Raw genomic sequence first — 18,302 nt, 5'->3', positions numbered from 1 at the left:
CACGGCAGGACAAAGGCCTCTCCCTGCGATCTCCAATTACCCCTGTCTTGGGCTAGCTGATTCCAACATGCGCCTGCGAATTCCTACTTCATCACTCCACCTAGTTTCTACCGTCCGCGCCTGCGCTTCCCTTCTCTTGGTATCCATTCTGTAACTCTAATGGTCCAGCGGTTATCCACCCTACGCATTACATGGCCTGCCCAGCTCCACTTTTTCCGCTTAATGTCAACTAGAATATCGGCTATCCCTGTTAGTTCTCTGATCCACACCACTCTCCTCCCTGTCTCTTAACGTTAGGCCTAACAGTTTTCGTTCCATCGCTCTTACATACATACATACATACATACATACATACATTAACGTAACATACCATACCATACCCATACCACCACACTTTATTATATCTTACCATATCGTACCATACCATACCTTACTGTGCCTTACCATACCTTACCATGCCATAATTTACCTTACCACACCACACATTACCACACCATACCTTACCATATGTTACCATACCATCCCTTCCTACACCAGACCATACCATATCACGTGTAGGAAATTCGAGACACACTGATAATTTTGTCACGAAGTCTTCTCCTAGTCACGTTTGTCGGAGGAGCCGTGGTGCATGAGACTTACACGATGGCTGTCTGGTCCGCGTTCAGCTTCGCATTGTCCTCCTTGACTTCGCAGTTGGAAACCTTGACTTCAAACTCTGCGGACTTGACGACTAGAATAGAAAAAAGAATGGTAAGGAGCGTGCCGACGCACCAGCTGAAATACAAGATTGCGTGGAGAAAATCGCTGAAGTGCTTACAAAGCACGCTGTGGAAGAACAGTTTCAGTTTACTAATTGGAGAATACTCGAAAGTGAATTGCGATGCTTTTCATTGGAACTTTGAACACTTAGCTGCAAAATTGTGCCACGTTTGCTCATATACAGCGTTGAGTTTTCATCTTTGACTAATAGAAAAGAAGAAAAAATGGCGGCGGATGCGTCTTATCCCCCCCCACCCTTTTTTTTCTTTCATGGCTCCAAGAAGACGGTTACGTTTAATTGCTCCTAAAGACTGCACAAAACCATGTTGTAATCTCAGACGCCTTGCCTACGTCTCACAGAGCTGATAACTGGACTTCCTTCAATCAAAAAAATTACGACGGGACGAACGCCCTGGTAAAGTGAGTTGCTACACGCAAAACATATAAGGTACTTCAGGAGTAAATGCGTCCCCAATTAGTAGTAAGATGTCAGCAGCTGACCAGTGCGTATTATCAGCGATGGCATTTTTTCATTTATGTTTTATTGGCTCGAGTATGCCCTACGGCATAAACTAAATATAAAGATGTAGGTCTGTTTCCTGGACTAAAAGTGCATGCCAGTGGTGGCTTGCACTTTCTAGTTTAGCTTCGAGTTGAACGAGACGGTGCTCGACACCATCGTCAGAACAGGGAAGATGCTGCGCGTAAAATGCCTACAAAAGAAAAAGAAAATGTGCATTCAAAGGCGAGATCTCGCCACGTTGCGCACCATTATTTCTAGAGTGACTAAACTGTTGTATCCGCAGCTGATTCACTTTAATTTTGTATTTGGTATGGATGTACGCAACGGCATTAGCTGACTGCCCCGAGCAAGAGGGAACCCAAATTTTGAAGTGCGAGAAAATCTTCTCAGAACACAATATGGAATCAATGATGACACTATAAGCACTGTACTGGGAAATGGTATTGAACAGCTTCTCTGCACCTTGCGCCCACTTGGGTATACCGGGGTGGTCAAAATAAAACCTAATGACTACTGAATCCAATTTGTTCGCTCGTGGCATAAACTACTTCGGTTAATGAGGCTAAATAACGACACTGAGCCTCGTAAGATTGTGCAGACTGCAACGATCCCTTCGAACGGCTCGCTCCGCACACGTTGATCCGACAAAGGCCGCTGATGTCACCGGGCTGCCAAAGAAACGGCTGCGACTCATCTACACTACTGGCTCGCCGAAGACGCTCATTTCCGTACTCCGCACTCCCTCTGGGATGTGCGGAACGTCAAAACTGCGCAGCACGACAAAAATGCGCGGGGCGGGCGACGGTTGCTATTGCACAATGCTACGTATATGTACACCAGCGTGATAGCGCACCCCCGTTGGGAGCCTCGCCTTGAGCCGCTACTTGCAACGCAGGAACTATACGTCACGAGACGCGTTTTGCATAAGTTCAAACGGTTCGCAGAGACAAGAGAAAGACGGGAAGGTACTGCGCCGAGTGCTGCGTCTGATTTTTAGCAAAGAGGGCGCACGCACCGACTGATGAAGGACGATACCTGCCGGCCGAGCCTACCAGCGGGAACACGGCCCCGGGATACCGGTCGTCGCTTTTGTGAGGAAGCTGCAGAGCAGCGGGAACAGCAGTAGTGGCAATGTGTAGGTATAATTGCACCCCAGCAAAGAGACTCACGTCATTGTTTTCTCGTAATACTAGAGCCACAAAACATCGCTGTTGTATAACAGCGACGCGTACAAGGTGACAGCGCCCTTGAGTCTACAGTGATGCGGTCATAAACACTCACGGCTGGCGGCGATTGTTTCGACGTCCTCCCGTCGGCAGGTGGAAGGCACGCACACTCCGTAGCGGTACACGAGGAAGTAGAAGAAGTGCATCTTCTCGGCTATCTCTCCCGTCACCTGCGAGTTAGCGTGAGTCGTTAGTATACACACCACAGCAGGATCTTGATAAACGAAAATAAACACCCTCAGAAATGATTATTTCGTATTGCAGCATTGCCAGATTGTTTTTTACTTTTTTTTTCGCTTCCGGGTAAACACGGAATCAAAGAGATGACTAAGTACGTATGCAATGAAAGAATCCCATTACTGCCGCTGTGCGCCTCGTTGCTTGCATTGTTATTTTTCAGCTCGGGCTGAGTTCCGGCCTTCCGCTTGAGCGAAATTTCAAGCCTGAATAGTTCAAGCTTAGGCTAGGATAGTTAGTCGTCAGTAACCATTAACAAAGTGGCTGCTTAACCAAAAACGGCATTCGGAATGAGGTACGTCCATTTAAAGAGCACATTCGCAAACATTCCTCCGGAGGATAAAAAGCTAAAAGAAGCGGCGCCCAAGAGCACTAAAGTAAAGACTAAATTATCACTCCCCCTCCCGCCCATGCCCCCCCCCCCCCCCCCTCCGTACACACATGCTCCATGAGGAGGGAGAATGGGAGAGTGACAGACAGATAGAGAAAGAGAGATGACGCAAAAGTTAACAACGATGACGTGCAGTAGACAAAACGCTGAGTGTCTCTAGTCGGACACTCAAGTTAGTTGCTTTCAGATACCGAAGAAGCGCGCATGTGGCTTTCTGGGCCAGACTTCTCGATCGTCGATCGCCCAGTCTTCCTGTTATACTTTCTGCGCAAAGTTGCGCTGTATATTTCCATCATCATCAGTCTGCTCAAAGCGTCTCGGGTGGTTCATCGCAGCGGGAACAGTGGTATGAGAATTACTAATATTGTCAAATCTGTACGTGACGCCCGCATGGGAGAGTCAATCATTTCAATCCAATATCGACATGAATTAGTGAATGCTACTTCGATCCTCAGCCGACACAGCAGTACTGTGCGCAAAGTCTTTAGAGATTTCATGGAGGATGGTGACTGCCATCGTAATGACGATAGATACTTTTTAATCGATGTTTGAAGTTCATCGGATGAATACGGTGTTCCGTGCATTAAACGCAAGATGGCGAAGCTTTCTTGCAGTTCGCGCTTTTAACATAGCTGCAGGAAGTGTCACAGCACCATCTTCGCGGTGCCTATCAAAAGTGCCACCTTCAAAAAATTAGATTATGGGGTTTTACGTGCCCAAACCACCATGTGATTGTGATACATGCCGTAGTGAGGGACTCCGTATTAATTTGGACTACCTAGGGTTCTTTAACGTGCACCTAAATAAAATTACACAGGTGTTTTCTGCATTTCGCCCCGATCGAAATGCGGCTGCCGTGGCCGGGATTTGATGCCACGACCTCGTGCTTAGCAGCCCAACACCATAACCACTAAGCAACTATGGCGGGTTAAAAGTGGCGCCGTGATATGTGTTGGAAACTTGATCTAAGTTGCGGCAAAACTGCATCGCGTACGTGTTTAATACCTTGGCTGTGAAGTAATATACGCCATGGCATCTCAATGTTTACATCAGGGCGCGGCTGTAAAAATATGCTCTGTGGTCGCCGTCAACTCCAGTACGTGTATAGTCACGTTTCCGTGCGACACAGCTCCCGCCCCGTAATGTAAACAGAAAGCGACGTAACGGCCCTCTTTATCCTCTACATGTCCGCTTCCCTTGGGCAGTCGGCTCAGGGATGTGTAACCCTGAGCATCTAAATAAACCGTTCTCTCCCGGCCTTTTATCCTGCGTTCCCTATTGACAACCACATAGAAAGCTGGAAAAGTCCAATGATTGTAAGATTGAACAACGTCCCCCGTCCTACGGGACGTTACGGCAGGTGCAATGTTAAACTGATCGACCATCCGTACACAGCACAAAAACAAAGACCTCCAGGATGGGTGCCTCCAAATCCACAACGTTCATCCGCCAATTTCAACATTCTCCAGAATATGCTGAACGGCTTTGTCCGTGGTATTATCATATGCGCTTTTCACATATAAGAAAAGCACCAGGGATAAGGCGATACAGGTGTTCTTGTGGTTGCACCTCACTAAGAGTCTCTCATGGCGTCGGGGTAGATATTGAAGCCATCAATTTGGCACTCCTGAAGTGCCATTATCATCAGCTTATTTTATGTGCACTGCAGGAAGAAGATCTCTCCCAGTGATCTACAATAAGCCTTGTCTCGTGTCAGCTGACACTGTCTTATGCCTGCGCATTTCCTAATTTCCTCACAACACATAGTTCACTGCCGTCCCCTACTATGCTTCCCTTCTTTTGGCACCCCTTCTATAACTCTAACAGACGACCGGTTATCTGCCCTACGCAATACATGTCCTACCCAACTTCATTTATTCCTCTTAATGTCAACGAAAATATCGGCACTCCGTTTGCTCTCTAATCTACACCGCTGCCTTCCTGTCTCTTAACGTTAAGCCTATTATTTTTCGTTCCTTCGCTGGTTGCGTGGTCCTTCTCAAAATTCTTTCGTAACCTCTAAGTTTCTGCCCCATATGCTAGCGCCGGTAGAGCGGAAACATTGTGTGCTTTTCTTTTCAATGATAGCGGTAAGCTGCTGGTCATGACTTGGTAATGCTTACTGTATATGCTCTCCAACCCACCATTATTACCATAGCAGTTATACGGACACTCCAGGCAAACTTTCGCCGTCCTCGTCGCCGTGATGTTCCAAACAAAAGACAAATCCCAGAAAAATGAGTGACTTACGCGCCTATGCTGGGGGTGCGAGGGCCAGCATGCGGGGGATAGCCGATAAGCATGGTGGCCTAATGTACGCCCTCTTCCCGTGCGTCCAGTATTGGAGGTCACGTGATCCAGCGAGAGCTGGAGGAAGAGAGCGCGCACCTCCTTCTCTAGCCAGAGCTGCATCGAGTTCCTCAAGGTAGAAAGACAAATGTACCCACAATCATACAGGGACCCATAATCTGAACGCAATGTTTCTGCTACATCAAGCTACGAAAGGGCTTCAGGGAGGGCCAAGGTAGAGCACTGCACGGGCTGATTTTTTCAGCCCGGGCCCGGCCCGGGCCCGTTTTTACGTTGGGCGGCCCGCCCGAGCCCGATCAAAACATTTATGGCGAGACCCGGGCCCGGCCCGGGCCCGGAAATAATCTACGTCACCCGCCCGGCCCGGCCCGCCACCCCTTTACCTTAGGCCCGAGCCCGGCCCGAGCCAGACTCGAAACCGGCCCGAACCCGGCCAGAGACCGAAAAATAATGTTTTTCAGAGTTGAGACGCCCGAGAATAACTCGCTGCACGTTACATGCACACCACCAGAAAGCCCGAGCCCGGCCCGGGCCCGCGTCAAAAAACCCGAGCCCGGCCCGGGCCCGGGTCAAAAAGCACACGCCGTGCCCGAGCCCGGCCCGAGCCCGTGAAAAAACTGTTCTACCCGGCCCGGCCCGACCCACGGGCCGGGCCGGGCCCGGGCTTTCGGGTAAGCCCGAGCCCGTGCAGTGCTCTAGGCCAAGGCACAGAATGTATGTCGTTGCTGTGGAGACGATCCAAGGCTGCGCACTATCCCCCCTATGCCGGACAGGAGCTAACAAGAGTTAAGTGAATTACAAAACGCCTTCCACCGTTGGTCCTGTCGCCTGGCCGGGGAATTTGAGTTTCTTTCCGCGTACCTCAGGCATATCTTAGACCGGGAATTTAATTGGTGTGCCTGTATCTCTTTTCGGCCGGCCGATGAGTCACTCCAATTCGTTCAAGCTTGAGTTCGAAATGCGCACGTTTTGTTGTTTACGTATAGGAGTATATTGGCACTTCCAGCCAAATTGTAATCATTCCCTCGAACCTGCAAGCCAGACCTTGCCTACACGCCTCTTTCACCTTCGTCTGGAACAATTGGTTTACCCAAATCTAAGTAAGTAAAAGGTGCTCAGTCCAATCGTAATCAAGGTGGTGGTTGTGCGATGACTGTCGCGAGCCTCTAAATTAGAAAACTACCGAACGCGTTGCTCAAGAGATCATGACATCAAAGTCAAATCCAATCAGCTACATTTAATCAAAACGCGCAGTTACGTTGGACTGCCGTTGTTAATGATAATGAATTAGTGTCCGAAACAAATTCCACAAGCTTTTGGTCTCTGTAATCAATTCTAGTCTCCCAAAGTGAGTAATGAGCATCGAAACCGGTCTCCAGTTACATTCAAAGGGCCACAGGTCGCCCTCCAATATCTTGGAGTCGTTAATCGTTGAATTGACTTCAATAGTAGCGGTAGGCTGCGGTTAGCGTGACAGTCATTTTGTCCTTAGTGATGCGGAGGCGCACGCATTGATTATGACCATGAGATTGCACAGGAAATTAAATGTATGCACATGGGTTTTGGGCGCATTTCGACAGCCGCTTTGCTGGCTTTAACACAAGTCGATAAAATGAAGGATTCGCAACTAAGCAGCTTTATTGCGTTTTATACATACGGTTAGCACATTACAAGTATAGAAATTGGTTGGTGAAAACATATCAATGATTCAAGTCTCTTGTAATTCCACTGGAAAAGCGACACTTTAGGCATTTCCCAACAAAGCGAAATGGGCTAGCCAGGGCGTCTACACGTAGCGTTCGCAAGCACGGGCAAAGGGCAATCAGCGTTTGCACTGCGCTTCGAGCTGTTTGCTTATTCATATTGCCCACTATCATGTCAACATCATTTAGAAAGACTTAGGCATCGCCAATACTTGTCGGTCACTCTCCGCTAATTTGCCTGTACGAATATGAGGAGTGCAGTTGCACCTATCCTTGTTGCAGTTCAGAAGCAGAGATTAACCCTGGCAGTAGAGGCCATACTGCATCTAACGCGTTATTATGAGCTGCTATGTTGCCGGCGCTCTAGAGAGATACGTATGTCAGTATATGCGGAGCGGAAGCATCAGGAAGTTGCGTTGCGTCAGGAAGGTTACGCATGCGGGGCGCAGAATTTCATGAGGCACACCTGTGACGAGCAGGTCATCTGATGTTAGCAGCGGCTTCTCGGTCGGACGAGCGGTACTTAAGCATTTTCTTCAAGAAGGGAAGGAAAGCTCCCGCTTAGTCTGAGGGCAGTCTTTTCGTGAAGCGTCGTGAAGGCCATAACAATTTGAACATTGTTACACTTGCGCCTGACAGCTGTCTGTAGAATGCGGCGTAGCACAACGGGTTCCTGTCGTTGTATTTCCGCAGACGCCACTCCATATGACTAACTTAAGATATTTACTGCACTGAAGCGACTTCGGAACAAACAGCCAAACATCTTGTCAAACTTTGAAGCGCAAGAAACACAGACACAAAAGAGCACATGAGACACAGACGTGCGCTCGTCTGTGTCTCATGTGCTCTTTTGTGTCTGTGTTTTTTGGGCTTCAAACTATTTCCGATGTACAACCAACAGGCCCAAATCGCTACAATCTTGTCAAAAGCGGACCACCTTGACACGCGACCTCCCTTTACAAACGATCTTTAGTCAACGAGCATTGCGGACGGCAAGATAGATAAGGTAGTTGAGGTCCATCGTTGGCTGCCTTAATCAGAGTAAGTAGATTATTAACGATGGCCACATCGATGTCGCAGGTGACGCCTGTCACGGCTTTTTCATGACGGCGCGACCACTCATGTTGACGGCGCTCAGGAAGTCTTGCGCCGCCGCATGAGCAACGTGTATACGGCCACGACATTTTTCCGGGTGTTGACTGGGGCATCTTCAATCACGCTTCACAGCAGTTTCTCGAGCTCGACAGAGAGCGTCTGCCTGCTGAAGACCCTCATGTTGGCGGAGGGAGCGCAGCCAATAACATGTTGCAGTGTGCTTTGGAGTACTGCGCATGACCCTCACGGTAGATTTGTTCATGTCCAGAGAGCCCCTGAGCCTCCTGCACTTTGCTTTCTGGCTCAAGACAGTCGCGCAATCGTCGCCGGAGTTGCCATCACTCTTGGACGAGTCTATCAGGATAGCCTCGCTATAATACGACAGGGTTGCCCGTGTTCTCGTGGCTTCCGACGAAAATGCCGCAAAATCATACGGGAGCGTGGGTGACTTTACTTCCATGCCGTCGAGCATGCAGGCAACCACGCTTCCTGAAAAATTGTGACATATTGACAGAAAAGCAAGAATACGGAAAACAAATGCTGAACACAAGGCACTTCGTTTGCGTCAAACGATGGCTTGCGAAACGCGAGTTCAGATACTTTGTTCTCGGTCATACCGCGGAACTCAGTTTCCCTAGCACGACAGGTTTCAACTTTAGAGCAGCGTGAGCGCGCTACACTAAACAAGTCCTTTATTTTAGGCGCCGTGGCAAGCGAGCTGTTGTTGTAGTTAACCTAGAAGTGTTCGTGTAGCATATACTCACAATGGAAGATTGGCCAACGTCGGGTGGTTATTAGAAAGAGACAATGATGATGAAGTTAATTAACGAGTTCGGAGTTCTCGCACACATATAAATAATTTTATGCTAAAGAAAAAAATAGAGATACAAGAAAGTGAATCACAGAATTAAAAAAGAAAAATAAGAACAAGCGTTATTACGACGAAGCTGCGAACTTCTTAGTTTTTTTTGTGCTTTCATTGAAACGCGTAATTCCAAAATTCAAAAGGCTGCGGCATGCTCCAGGGATGAGGAGGGACTTTTAGGTGCTATTGTGCAAGTCAAGAAGACATGTCATTAACTCGAGTGTCTGATTATGCTACATTCAAGAGTCATTTGTTCCGAGCAATAGTTACCATGAATAAAGACAGTAAATGTGACGTGGTGATTACGACGCTTGGATTGAAACCAATAATTGCTCGAGTAATAAGCAGGCATATTTGTTGTATGTATATATATATATATATATACATGCTCTTAAATTTTGAAAAATCTATAGCCTTCGTCTGTTCCTCTCGAAATGAGTGTTGCCCAAAACATGGAGTCGATGACGTTGCCTTGTCACTTCTGGCATCTGACGTATACGGCGAAGCAAGGTCTTAGAGATTAGATTCGACCACGGAGTAAGATAAAACAGGAGCGCCGACTCCGCTCGTCTGGAAGGGACACATTCTGAAACGCCGGCTCCTGCTTCACGGCGTGTTCGCCAGACGGCGCTACGAATGATGACAAACTCTGCAGCGGAGAGGCGGGCCCAACAAACCGAAGGAGCAAAGGCGCGAGGACTCTCTCGCGGCACCTGCTTGTCAGCTGCTCCGCGCACGCCCTGACGCCTGTAGCGCGCATAGCTCTTGCGGTTCATGGAGTGACGTTATCAGGAGAAACAAGTAATGTATCACGTTATTTAATTTATTTTGTACAGGCCAAATGCAGGGCATTTCTCAGGTGGCCTAAATGGAACTTTACAATGCACAGGAACAGAAAATAAACAAATTACGGAAACTAAGACGGAAAGAAAAACTATAGCAAATGGTAAGGCGATACAACGGCTGCTCGGGTGGTCTCAAGCAATGACAGACGACAGCGAAAAGAAGGCTTTATGGAAAAGCTGACGTTTATCACTCTTTTTTATGTGAGCATGCATCAAGTGCTAAGATGCTTCGCTTGCTTCTTTGTTTCTCGCGGTGCTTTTCGTGTCGCCCGGTTCTCTTGCGAGCAGAATCGCCACATTCTCATTAAACATAATAATTGGGAATTCCTGCCAGTGTTTTCTGCTCATTATTCACAAGAGAAGCTCTGATTATGTGTCTGCATAACTGGGGGAATAATCTCGAGGCAAGGCTGAGAATTTACAGGGTAGCCAGCCGATATTTACACTGGCTAACCTCCTTGTCTTTCTTTCCCTTTCTCTCTCTCTAAATAACGGCATGTCTCTGGACAAGAGAAGGCACCTGCACTGTGTGTAGTTGTAGACAAATTTAAATTGAGCTCCTCTCGTCCTTCCGCATTGGCGTCTTCTGGTTCCTCCTGCGATTCAGCATCATCGAGCTACGCCAGGCTTCCCTAAACAAATTAAAGGAACGGCTCCGCTTCGAAGTCGAGGCACTTTCTTTACATCTAGTAGGACATCGCCTTTGTCTTTGCTGAAGTAACTATCAAAAATAAGCTGCTTCTCGAAGTGTCGCGCACATATTTTGTCCATTGCTTACAGCGCTCGCTTACCTTCAGGAATTTTTTGACGCCACTGGTGCAGTAGATGGCGAAGCGAAGAGCGAAAACTTTTCGAGTCCTTTGCCATAACCAGATTTACAGCCGGGAACAAAACACTGTCCTGTTGCTCAGTCTCTTCACGCACAAGTATCAAGATACCTTGTTCCGTCAGGCATGAATAAACATCCTGCAGACATGGTAAACAAAGCGAGGAAGACGAAATTTCGCACCTTCGCTACGGTGGCTAGATGGGTAGGTGTGCCGACCGGCGCGTTTGGAGCGTAGTTCACCGATTCTCCGAGTCATGACGCAAAATTGGCGCTGCGGTAAGTAGAACGGTTCCGCAGCACGCGTCTTCTGCTACATGTAGGGGCTAGCAGCGAGAAAAACAAATAAAGCCCGTATTGGAATAGTTCTATGTCGTCTGTTTGTGTCAGTTTCAAAGGAGAAGAGCTCCGCATCTCTCGTACGGTTTGCAAGTTCCTAAGCGATGTGGAATGTTTCAGGTCGGAAAAATGACCAGCGAGATTAGCGGCGGCATTGCTCCGGCCACCAAAGAAAACCACCAAGGAGACTTACTGCTTCCCTCCGAACTGCAAGTCGAGTTCTAAATTTGTGAGAAAGACAGTGGAAATGTTCTGCTGTCTGACAGCGGAAATGTTCGCCCCGCGCTGCTCAGTAGGTTGCTCAGTATCGGCGACGTTAATGAGCAAGCCGTACATCGAAAAGCGTAGGTCGATGAGCTCCTCGACATCGGAAATTTGCAAGACGCACATGAGATGCTCAGCGCCTGCCACATCGAGCACTGCTGCGCTGCTACAGGGAAAAGAAAAGTGACTCTATAGGCTTATATTCTATGTAGCAAACTATGTAGCAAACTATGTAGCAAGGAAGTTCCTACAAAGAACCAAGTGCTCCGATTGCTCAGGGACATTACTGAATTCAACAGAATGATTAGGTCAGGGCTGTTGTTCCCTTTTGAAGCACAAAAAAACTGCTAGCATCGCTCGAAGACACCTTCAAGCTGTGCTTCAGTTTAAATGAGTTACGAAGGAACAGTATCGCTGACTTTGCATCCTTTCTGCAGCTGAATACTGAGAATTTGATCGGCTGTGAGCGCCACAAGAAAGAGCTCACAAACGATGTTGGGAAGTTTTATTCAATTACACGCCTTTATACTTTCTTGTCAAGGGCAAGAACATGGCGCGCGAAAGCAACAGGGAGAAGAGGAATCACCTGAAGCGAAGGCTTGTGCTATGAATAATGTTTTGATGTGGTGGACCAACGTTGCGACCTTGCTGGCGCTAGGCTATCTGTGTTGGTGCGTCTGCTGACTCAAGTTACGAGAGCGTTTCTTGTATTTTAAATATATTCACGAATCTAGCCCAAGACGTATTGCTTTATTTTATTGCAACCAAACAGTGAACCATATGCACTTACCAACACAATCTGTCTCGTAACAATTTAAATACCGTAACTGAGGCAGCGATATAAACACAATAGCTGGATTTCTCGAAATTGAAACATTGAAACTTACTAAATATCATGTAAACACGTTTCCATATACTGTATAAAACCACTGAAGTAATGTTTTATGCATGGAAAAAATGCATCTACGTATTTAATGCAATGGGCTTGAGGGCCGCCGCATTTATACCAATAAGTGTGACCAATCGCCAAGCTAGAAAATTGACTTGAGCATATCGTGTCTTCTGAGTAGACGACAGTAACTAATTCCCTATTCTGGCTTTGCTACACTGCTCAAAACGCGTACTTCAAACCTAGAGCAGAGGCAGCGATACTATCAAACATGCTGCTCGTCTACACTGCGCAGCCGACGCTGCGCGCGGCTGAACCGTTATACTGTCCGCAGCGCCAGTTCTGCGTCATGATGCGGAGAAGTGGGGAACTATGCTCGGTCGCCACACCTACCCATCTAGCCACCGTACCTTCGCTTCCGCGCAGACGTAGAGGAGAGAAAGACAAGTACTTCTGTTGTGTCTTTTTGTACAGCATAATTTATCATCTGTTTCCTCTAAATACATCTAAAAATGTTTCGTATGCGTGCATAAAAGCTCTACCACGTGTTTATTTGCACTTTTATTTTTTATGCGCATATATTTTTTTGTGTTTGATTGCTGTTAAATTGAGACGGCCGAGGGTCCATATTTGTAGCAGACGACACGCTCTGCGGGTACCGCGCTGCCCGTTCTGAGCCGCCGTCGCCGCCGGTCTCCGCCACTCAGCGAATGCTTACATGGAAGCAAGCTTTTGAGTGTTTTCCACGCGCCTCGACAGATGGCGCTACGCGATGTATAATTTGCGTTGCACGGTTTGTCCCGAGCGAATGCGTTGCGCGGCGGCGGAGTCGGCGCTCCTGTTTATCTTAGGGCACGTTCACACTGGCGAATCCGGCGTCTACAGCGAACGGATTTCTCCTGCCGCCGAAATTCGCGTCGTTCATACTGCTTGCCTACCGCGCCGCCGGAACGTCGGCCAGACGCCTTGTGGCGTCGCAGACGCTACCCCGCAGCAGCATGGAGCTTTGACAGGCGTTTCACTCTGCTGCATCTAGTTTTCATACTCGGTGATAGAAACAGTGATTTTGTCAACAAAATGCAGTCCACTAAATGGAGAAAGCGTGACAGAAACGATGCGAACGACGCAACAAAGACGGTGCGTCGAGCAGACGACAGCTACTCAGCCTGTGAGCTCTCCTCAGCCTATGGGTGCTTGCCAAGGCGTTCGCTGGACTCACTCCGCCTTTATATACACTCTATTGAAACTACGCACTTATCTCCTCTCGTGTAGAGTTGGCATGTTTTTATTTTGCGGCTCTTCGTCACTGCTTGCAACGACGATGATGCTAAGCCTGCTGGCATACACCTTACTGGCGATGCACGACGCGTAGAAGCATTCGCCAAAGCAACGACGCCAGCGGTGGCGGGGGGTTCGTCCTGCAAGACCGCGAGAAGCTGGGTCACGCCACTTTGTCAGGTCCCGTTGTGCTTCACATGGTGCTTGTCGAAAACGATGGGGTGGGCACGCACCTATTCGATGAGCATTTCCGATGTCGCTACGAGCCTTGAAGACTGCGACATGACGAGCGCGTCGGACTTGGCCGCCATCTTTCGAATTTCTCACTCGCGCTCCGATTGGCCCGCGGTGAGGGAATCCGGCGGCAGCTGCCGCAAAAATCGGTCCAGGAGCGATCGGCGCGGAAAGCGCTATTCCGGCGGATCTCGCCGCCGCCGAACTGGGTTCCGCGCCGCTCCAGACGCCGAATGTCTCAGTGTGAACGCGCCCTTACTCCGTGGATTCGACTAACGAGCTGGAGGGAGCGATATGGACACTAAGAGAAACAGTTCGCTGAAAACTCTTGTATGGTGTGTAAGTAAAGTGGATTACTTCATGTATACCAGTTTAATCACCGCAACCAATTTTTAAGTGAATCATTTGGAGCTCTGAAAGAAAAAATGTCGATATTATCTAAAAATGAAGTATTACGTACGCCGGTGGCAAGTCATGAACGCGTTGTCTCTTTCTTTTTTTATAGTTGAGTAGCATTGAAACTCGAGAATTAGCCAACAAAATTACGAAATTTACGCTGTCCGGAAATATTTAGGCTTGTTATTGTCTCCATCTGAAGGGTCCTGCTTGACCAAAGACTTCGATAAAGCAGAAGCTTTCCCTACTGCATCATGTATACGCAAGTTGGTCCTCGCCAACTGGTCCTCGTGGAAGTATAGGACTGACGACATTGTCGACCTGCCCATACTGCCAGGTATGTGGTGGTGTGAGGCACTCTACTTGTCGTACTGCCTGCAGAGCTCGCTGTATAGGGCGCAAGAGGTTCTTTAACGGACTAAGCGCCATATTCACAAACGGGGCCTCGACTCGAAGCTCACCTTCCGATTCTGCTGAGTGAAGGATAGCGCCACCGCTCGAGTAAAGAAGGCGCTGCTCTTCAATGGCAACGATCCTCGTCGATTCCTACGACGAGAAGTGGTGTTAAAAACATACATTCACTTCAGCGCAGTCGAGTAGACGTCGAAAGCACATGTCCACGCTCGGACATTGCCGAGGAATGCCATTGAAGCGCAGTGACCACTTCATTCGCAGGGCGGCGCTGCCATCCACTTTTCGGAGTCGAGATGAAGCGTCGAGAGGAGCGTCGTTCTACACTACGGGTTTGAGGCTGTAAGGCGGCCCCGCATGCTAGCTCCGATGACTTCTTGCGTCTACGAAGACGCTGTTACTTATAGTGTGCGGAACTTTTTCCTTGTCGCCTGTGGCACGCTTCAGAACGCTATGGCAGATGCATAAGTCAGTGTGAAGCAACTTTGTAGCAGCCTTACGAGAATGACCGCTTCTAGTAGTAATGTATTGTACTTTTTCTCTGAGAGGGGGCAACGGAGCTTCTCGGGACCTTCAATAAAATTCTTTGTCTGCCTGTTTGAAATTCCACGCTTACCCTTGTCCAGTTCTGCATGCATTTACGTAGTGCCATCGTGACGGCGAAATAATAAAACTGCTCAGGAACCAAGAGCTTCATTACCATCGAGTTCAAGCTTCCTGGATATGTTCTCAAATAATTTTTTTTTCTTTATCAATGAAATGCTAGTGTAAAACAGCGTTTTGGGGGAAAATGGATGTTTTAACTGCGATGCACGTTCAATTACGTAGCGTCGAGCGGACGCGCACCGAGAGGTGGCTACTAGTGGATCGCGCCGCTCATGTACCGCATTTCTAGCCATCACGGACACTAAAGATGAAAGCAAATTCAGCTGTATTAGTAAATTACCCTTCAACAATAGAAAAATAAGAAAAGCCACTCTACACCTTGAGAAGAGGGCCGGTAAGCAAGAAAATACGCTACAGTCGACTCCCGTTAATTCGACCCTCGCGGAACCGCGAATATTGGTCGAATTATCCGCAAGATCGAATTCCAAAGGGTGGCACAATGAACCGGATTCAAATCCTTTTTTATCGTTTGAAGTATTCTGTCGTTATCGACAGATTACTTCAATACGGTGTTACAGTAACTGTACATGTCGTCGTTGGCCAATGGCTAACGCACCTCAACTTTATCATCGGCGCTTGACAAAAATGGCTAAACAAGGACACCGCCCAGGGCACAGCGCAAGTCGTCATCATCACTGTAGGACAGGTTGCAGCCTCCGCTGTCATCGCTTGGGGAAGCAATAGCGCTGTCAGATGAATGTCTTGTGTTTTCCCGCTTTTAGTGACCACTGCATGCATAAGGGCGTGCTGGCGCCGGTCGAAGTGACCGAAGAAACATGCTTTCGCGTTCAAACTAAGCAAATTTTCCTTCGAGAGTAATGTATGCTTTGTGATCGGAACCTTCCAGTGCGTTCTATTTAAGTGAAATGTCAAATTAACTGAGGTCAAATTAACAGGAATCGATTTTTAAAATTAAGGATGGGTGACAACGGCGCCTTCAAATCCCCGCACCAGCCTGTAGTGACATCGTGGATTGTGACGCAAATTGTTCATCAGTAAAGACGGACCACATTGACACTTCCTAAGACTCAACTTAGAAAGTTTCGAGAACTTTGACTGCTTCACAACGGCCAAAATACGAGTATATAAATTGAAATCCTGGCCGTTACACTGGACGTGCCAGTTATGGTGTTTCGGGCGCGGAATTTAAATAATAGAAGTTTGGCCTTCCTCTTTCTCTTCACAGAAATGAACCTCTTGCTTTTAACGAAATAACGAAAATAAACTTTAAGGAGAACAGTTTATCAGACTAAACACTAATTCAGTGTTTTGCTGATTTACCTGCTGCGGAGCTTTATATGTGAAGCTTTCATTCTGAGCCATACTTAGCGCGATCAGCCTTCCAATTACCGACTTTCCCATATAGGCCTCGGTCCATCTTATGCCTTACGAGTAGGCGGAAGGGAGAAGGACTCACAGCTCCCAATAAAGTCACATGTGCACGGGTCATCAGCTGTGAAACGCAATTGCGATGAAACCGTGATTTGAAAAGGCGTATCGCATAAGTCAACGCGAGGTCTGTGACGTCAACGACGCCAACAGATTCGCCACCATGAAGGTCACCTATTTACAGCGGAATACGTTTTTTTTTTTTTTTTTTTTGCCAATCAACGCACCCTGGCTTCGCCAGCCTGGCTGGTGCCCTTGCTGACACCGGCGCAAGCTGCACGAGCTCGGCTCACTTGCGGCGAATAAAGTATTGCTTTGCCGCCATTTCATTTGCTCTTTCTATTGCCACTTCTATGCATGTCAAATAGGCGCTCTGAGCAGAGCAGCTAGTTTCCTTTGTTCCTTTATTTTTTCCCCCTAGAACGCCGTTTCCTGATGTCGTACATGCATGCGGTACTGCTTCATTCGCCCCTCTTTCTCAATGTAGTACCATTTTTTTTGTTTTTTTTTTTTGGCATCCTCACTACTTCTTTTGCCTGCCCCGTTTCCTTGCTCGCGTAGTTTTATTTTGGCACGAGGTGTTTCGGGCCCTCGGGATTTTCGCGCCGGCGTACCATTCCTTTCGCTCGACAATCATTCCTCTGTCACTTCTTGGGCCGTATGCGTCTTTCCTGCTGAGCAGAGCAGTGCCGCGGCAAAGCTTAACGTCGCCGCATTGCCGTATACGCAAATCTCGGACTATAGGACCAGCGGTTCACTGTCTTATCCTTAGCTCTTCGTTCTTAATTTATATGTTTTTTTGTTTTTTTTCGCCTTTCTTTTCTTCAGCGTACGTGTATGTGTGCGCGGTTGAATGAGGAACGACGCTGAGCGATGAGCTTGACGTTTTTCGCTGGCGCGTTGTCGGCGCTGCCTCCCCCGCGAGCGCTCCATGGTTTGAAATAAAACCGACCGACCGACGAAGAACACATGCAAACGAGATGCGCATTTTCTTCCACAACCCTTCGCCACCGCCGACCCCCGGCCACGTTTCATCATTAGTTGCTTTATGCGGCAACAGTCTTCATTTTCCTCATTTTCTTTCTCGATTTTCTTGAACTCGCCTTGCTCCTGTCGCGCTCGACGTATTTCGCTGGTGCCCCTTGGTGCGCCCCCGCTCGACGTACGGACCGTTCATGACAACGGTCCCCTAATGCCCGGGCGCCTTACCCGTATATTTCCGCGTTTGCATTTCTCGGATCATTCGTCAGAAAGGCTTTCCTGCACCGTTCTCAATTTTTTTTTTTTTCATATCGCTGTTTCAGCTGGTGAAGTGAGCAACCTAAGGACATTCTCACTTCCATGTATACATAGCTTGTCTAGATTTGCCCAGTTTTGCTTCTTCGTTTATGGTTTCGTTGTCGATTCCTGCGCATTATGTTTGGGCCCTTGGATCTACATGCATATTTCGCAACTTGGCGCCCGTGCGTTTACTTTGATCCCCCGTTCATACGTAACATCGCTCTGACAGCGCATATTTCTGTCCGCGCATGTATGTACACATTTCGCGCCACGGACCCTGAGCCTAGTCACTTCAGAGCGAGTCTAGAAACTAGATGTAAGAAAAAAAAATGTTTTGATCACATACGCAACGGCGAGGAAACGCGTCTTAAT

The 18,302-nt window shown here is 48.0% G+C and overlaps 1 protein-coding gene across 1 annotated transcript in view; it reads right to left on the bottom strand.

The window, feature by feature from the left end:
* Positions 1-638: 638 nt before the first annotated feature.
* LOC119437249 (nose resistant to fluoxetine protein 6) overlaps positions 639-18,302 on the bottom strand; it is a 192,620-nt gene continuing 174,956 nt past the window's right edge. The window contains exons 3-4 of the mRNA XM_037704289.2: positions 2,567-2,681; positions 639-733 (exon numbers count right to left, since the gene is read on the bottom strand). Of these exons, the coding sequence (XP_037560217.1) occupies positions 639-733; positions 2,567-2,681 (210 nt within the window). The remainder of the gene's footprint in view (positions 734-2,566; positions 2,682-18,302) is intronic.

This window comes from Dermacentor silvarum, chromosome 1 (assembly GCF_013339745.2).
Source record: "Dermacentor silvarum isolate Dsil-2018 chromosome 1, BIME_Dsil_1.4, whole genome shotgun sequence".
Classification (NCBI taxonomy): Eukaryota; Metazoa; Arthropoda; class Arachnida; order Ixodida; family Ixodidae; genus Dermacentor; species Dermacentor silvarum.
Note: the sequence above shows the minus strand (reverse complement) of the source record. Positions and strands in the feature narration are given on the sequence as shown.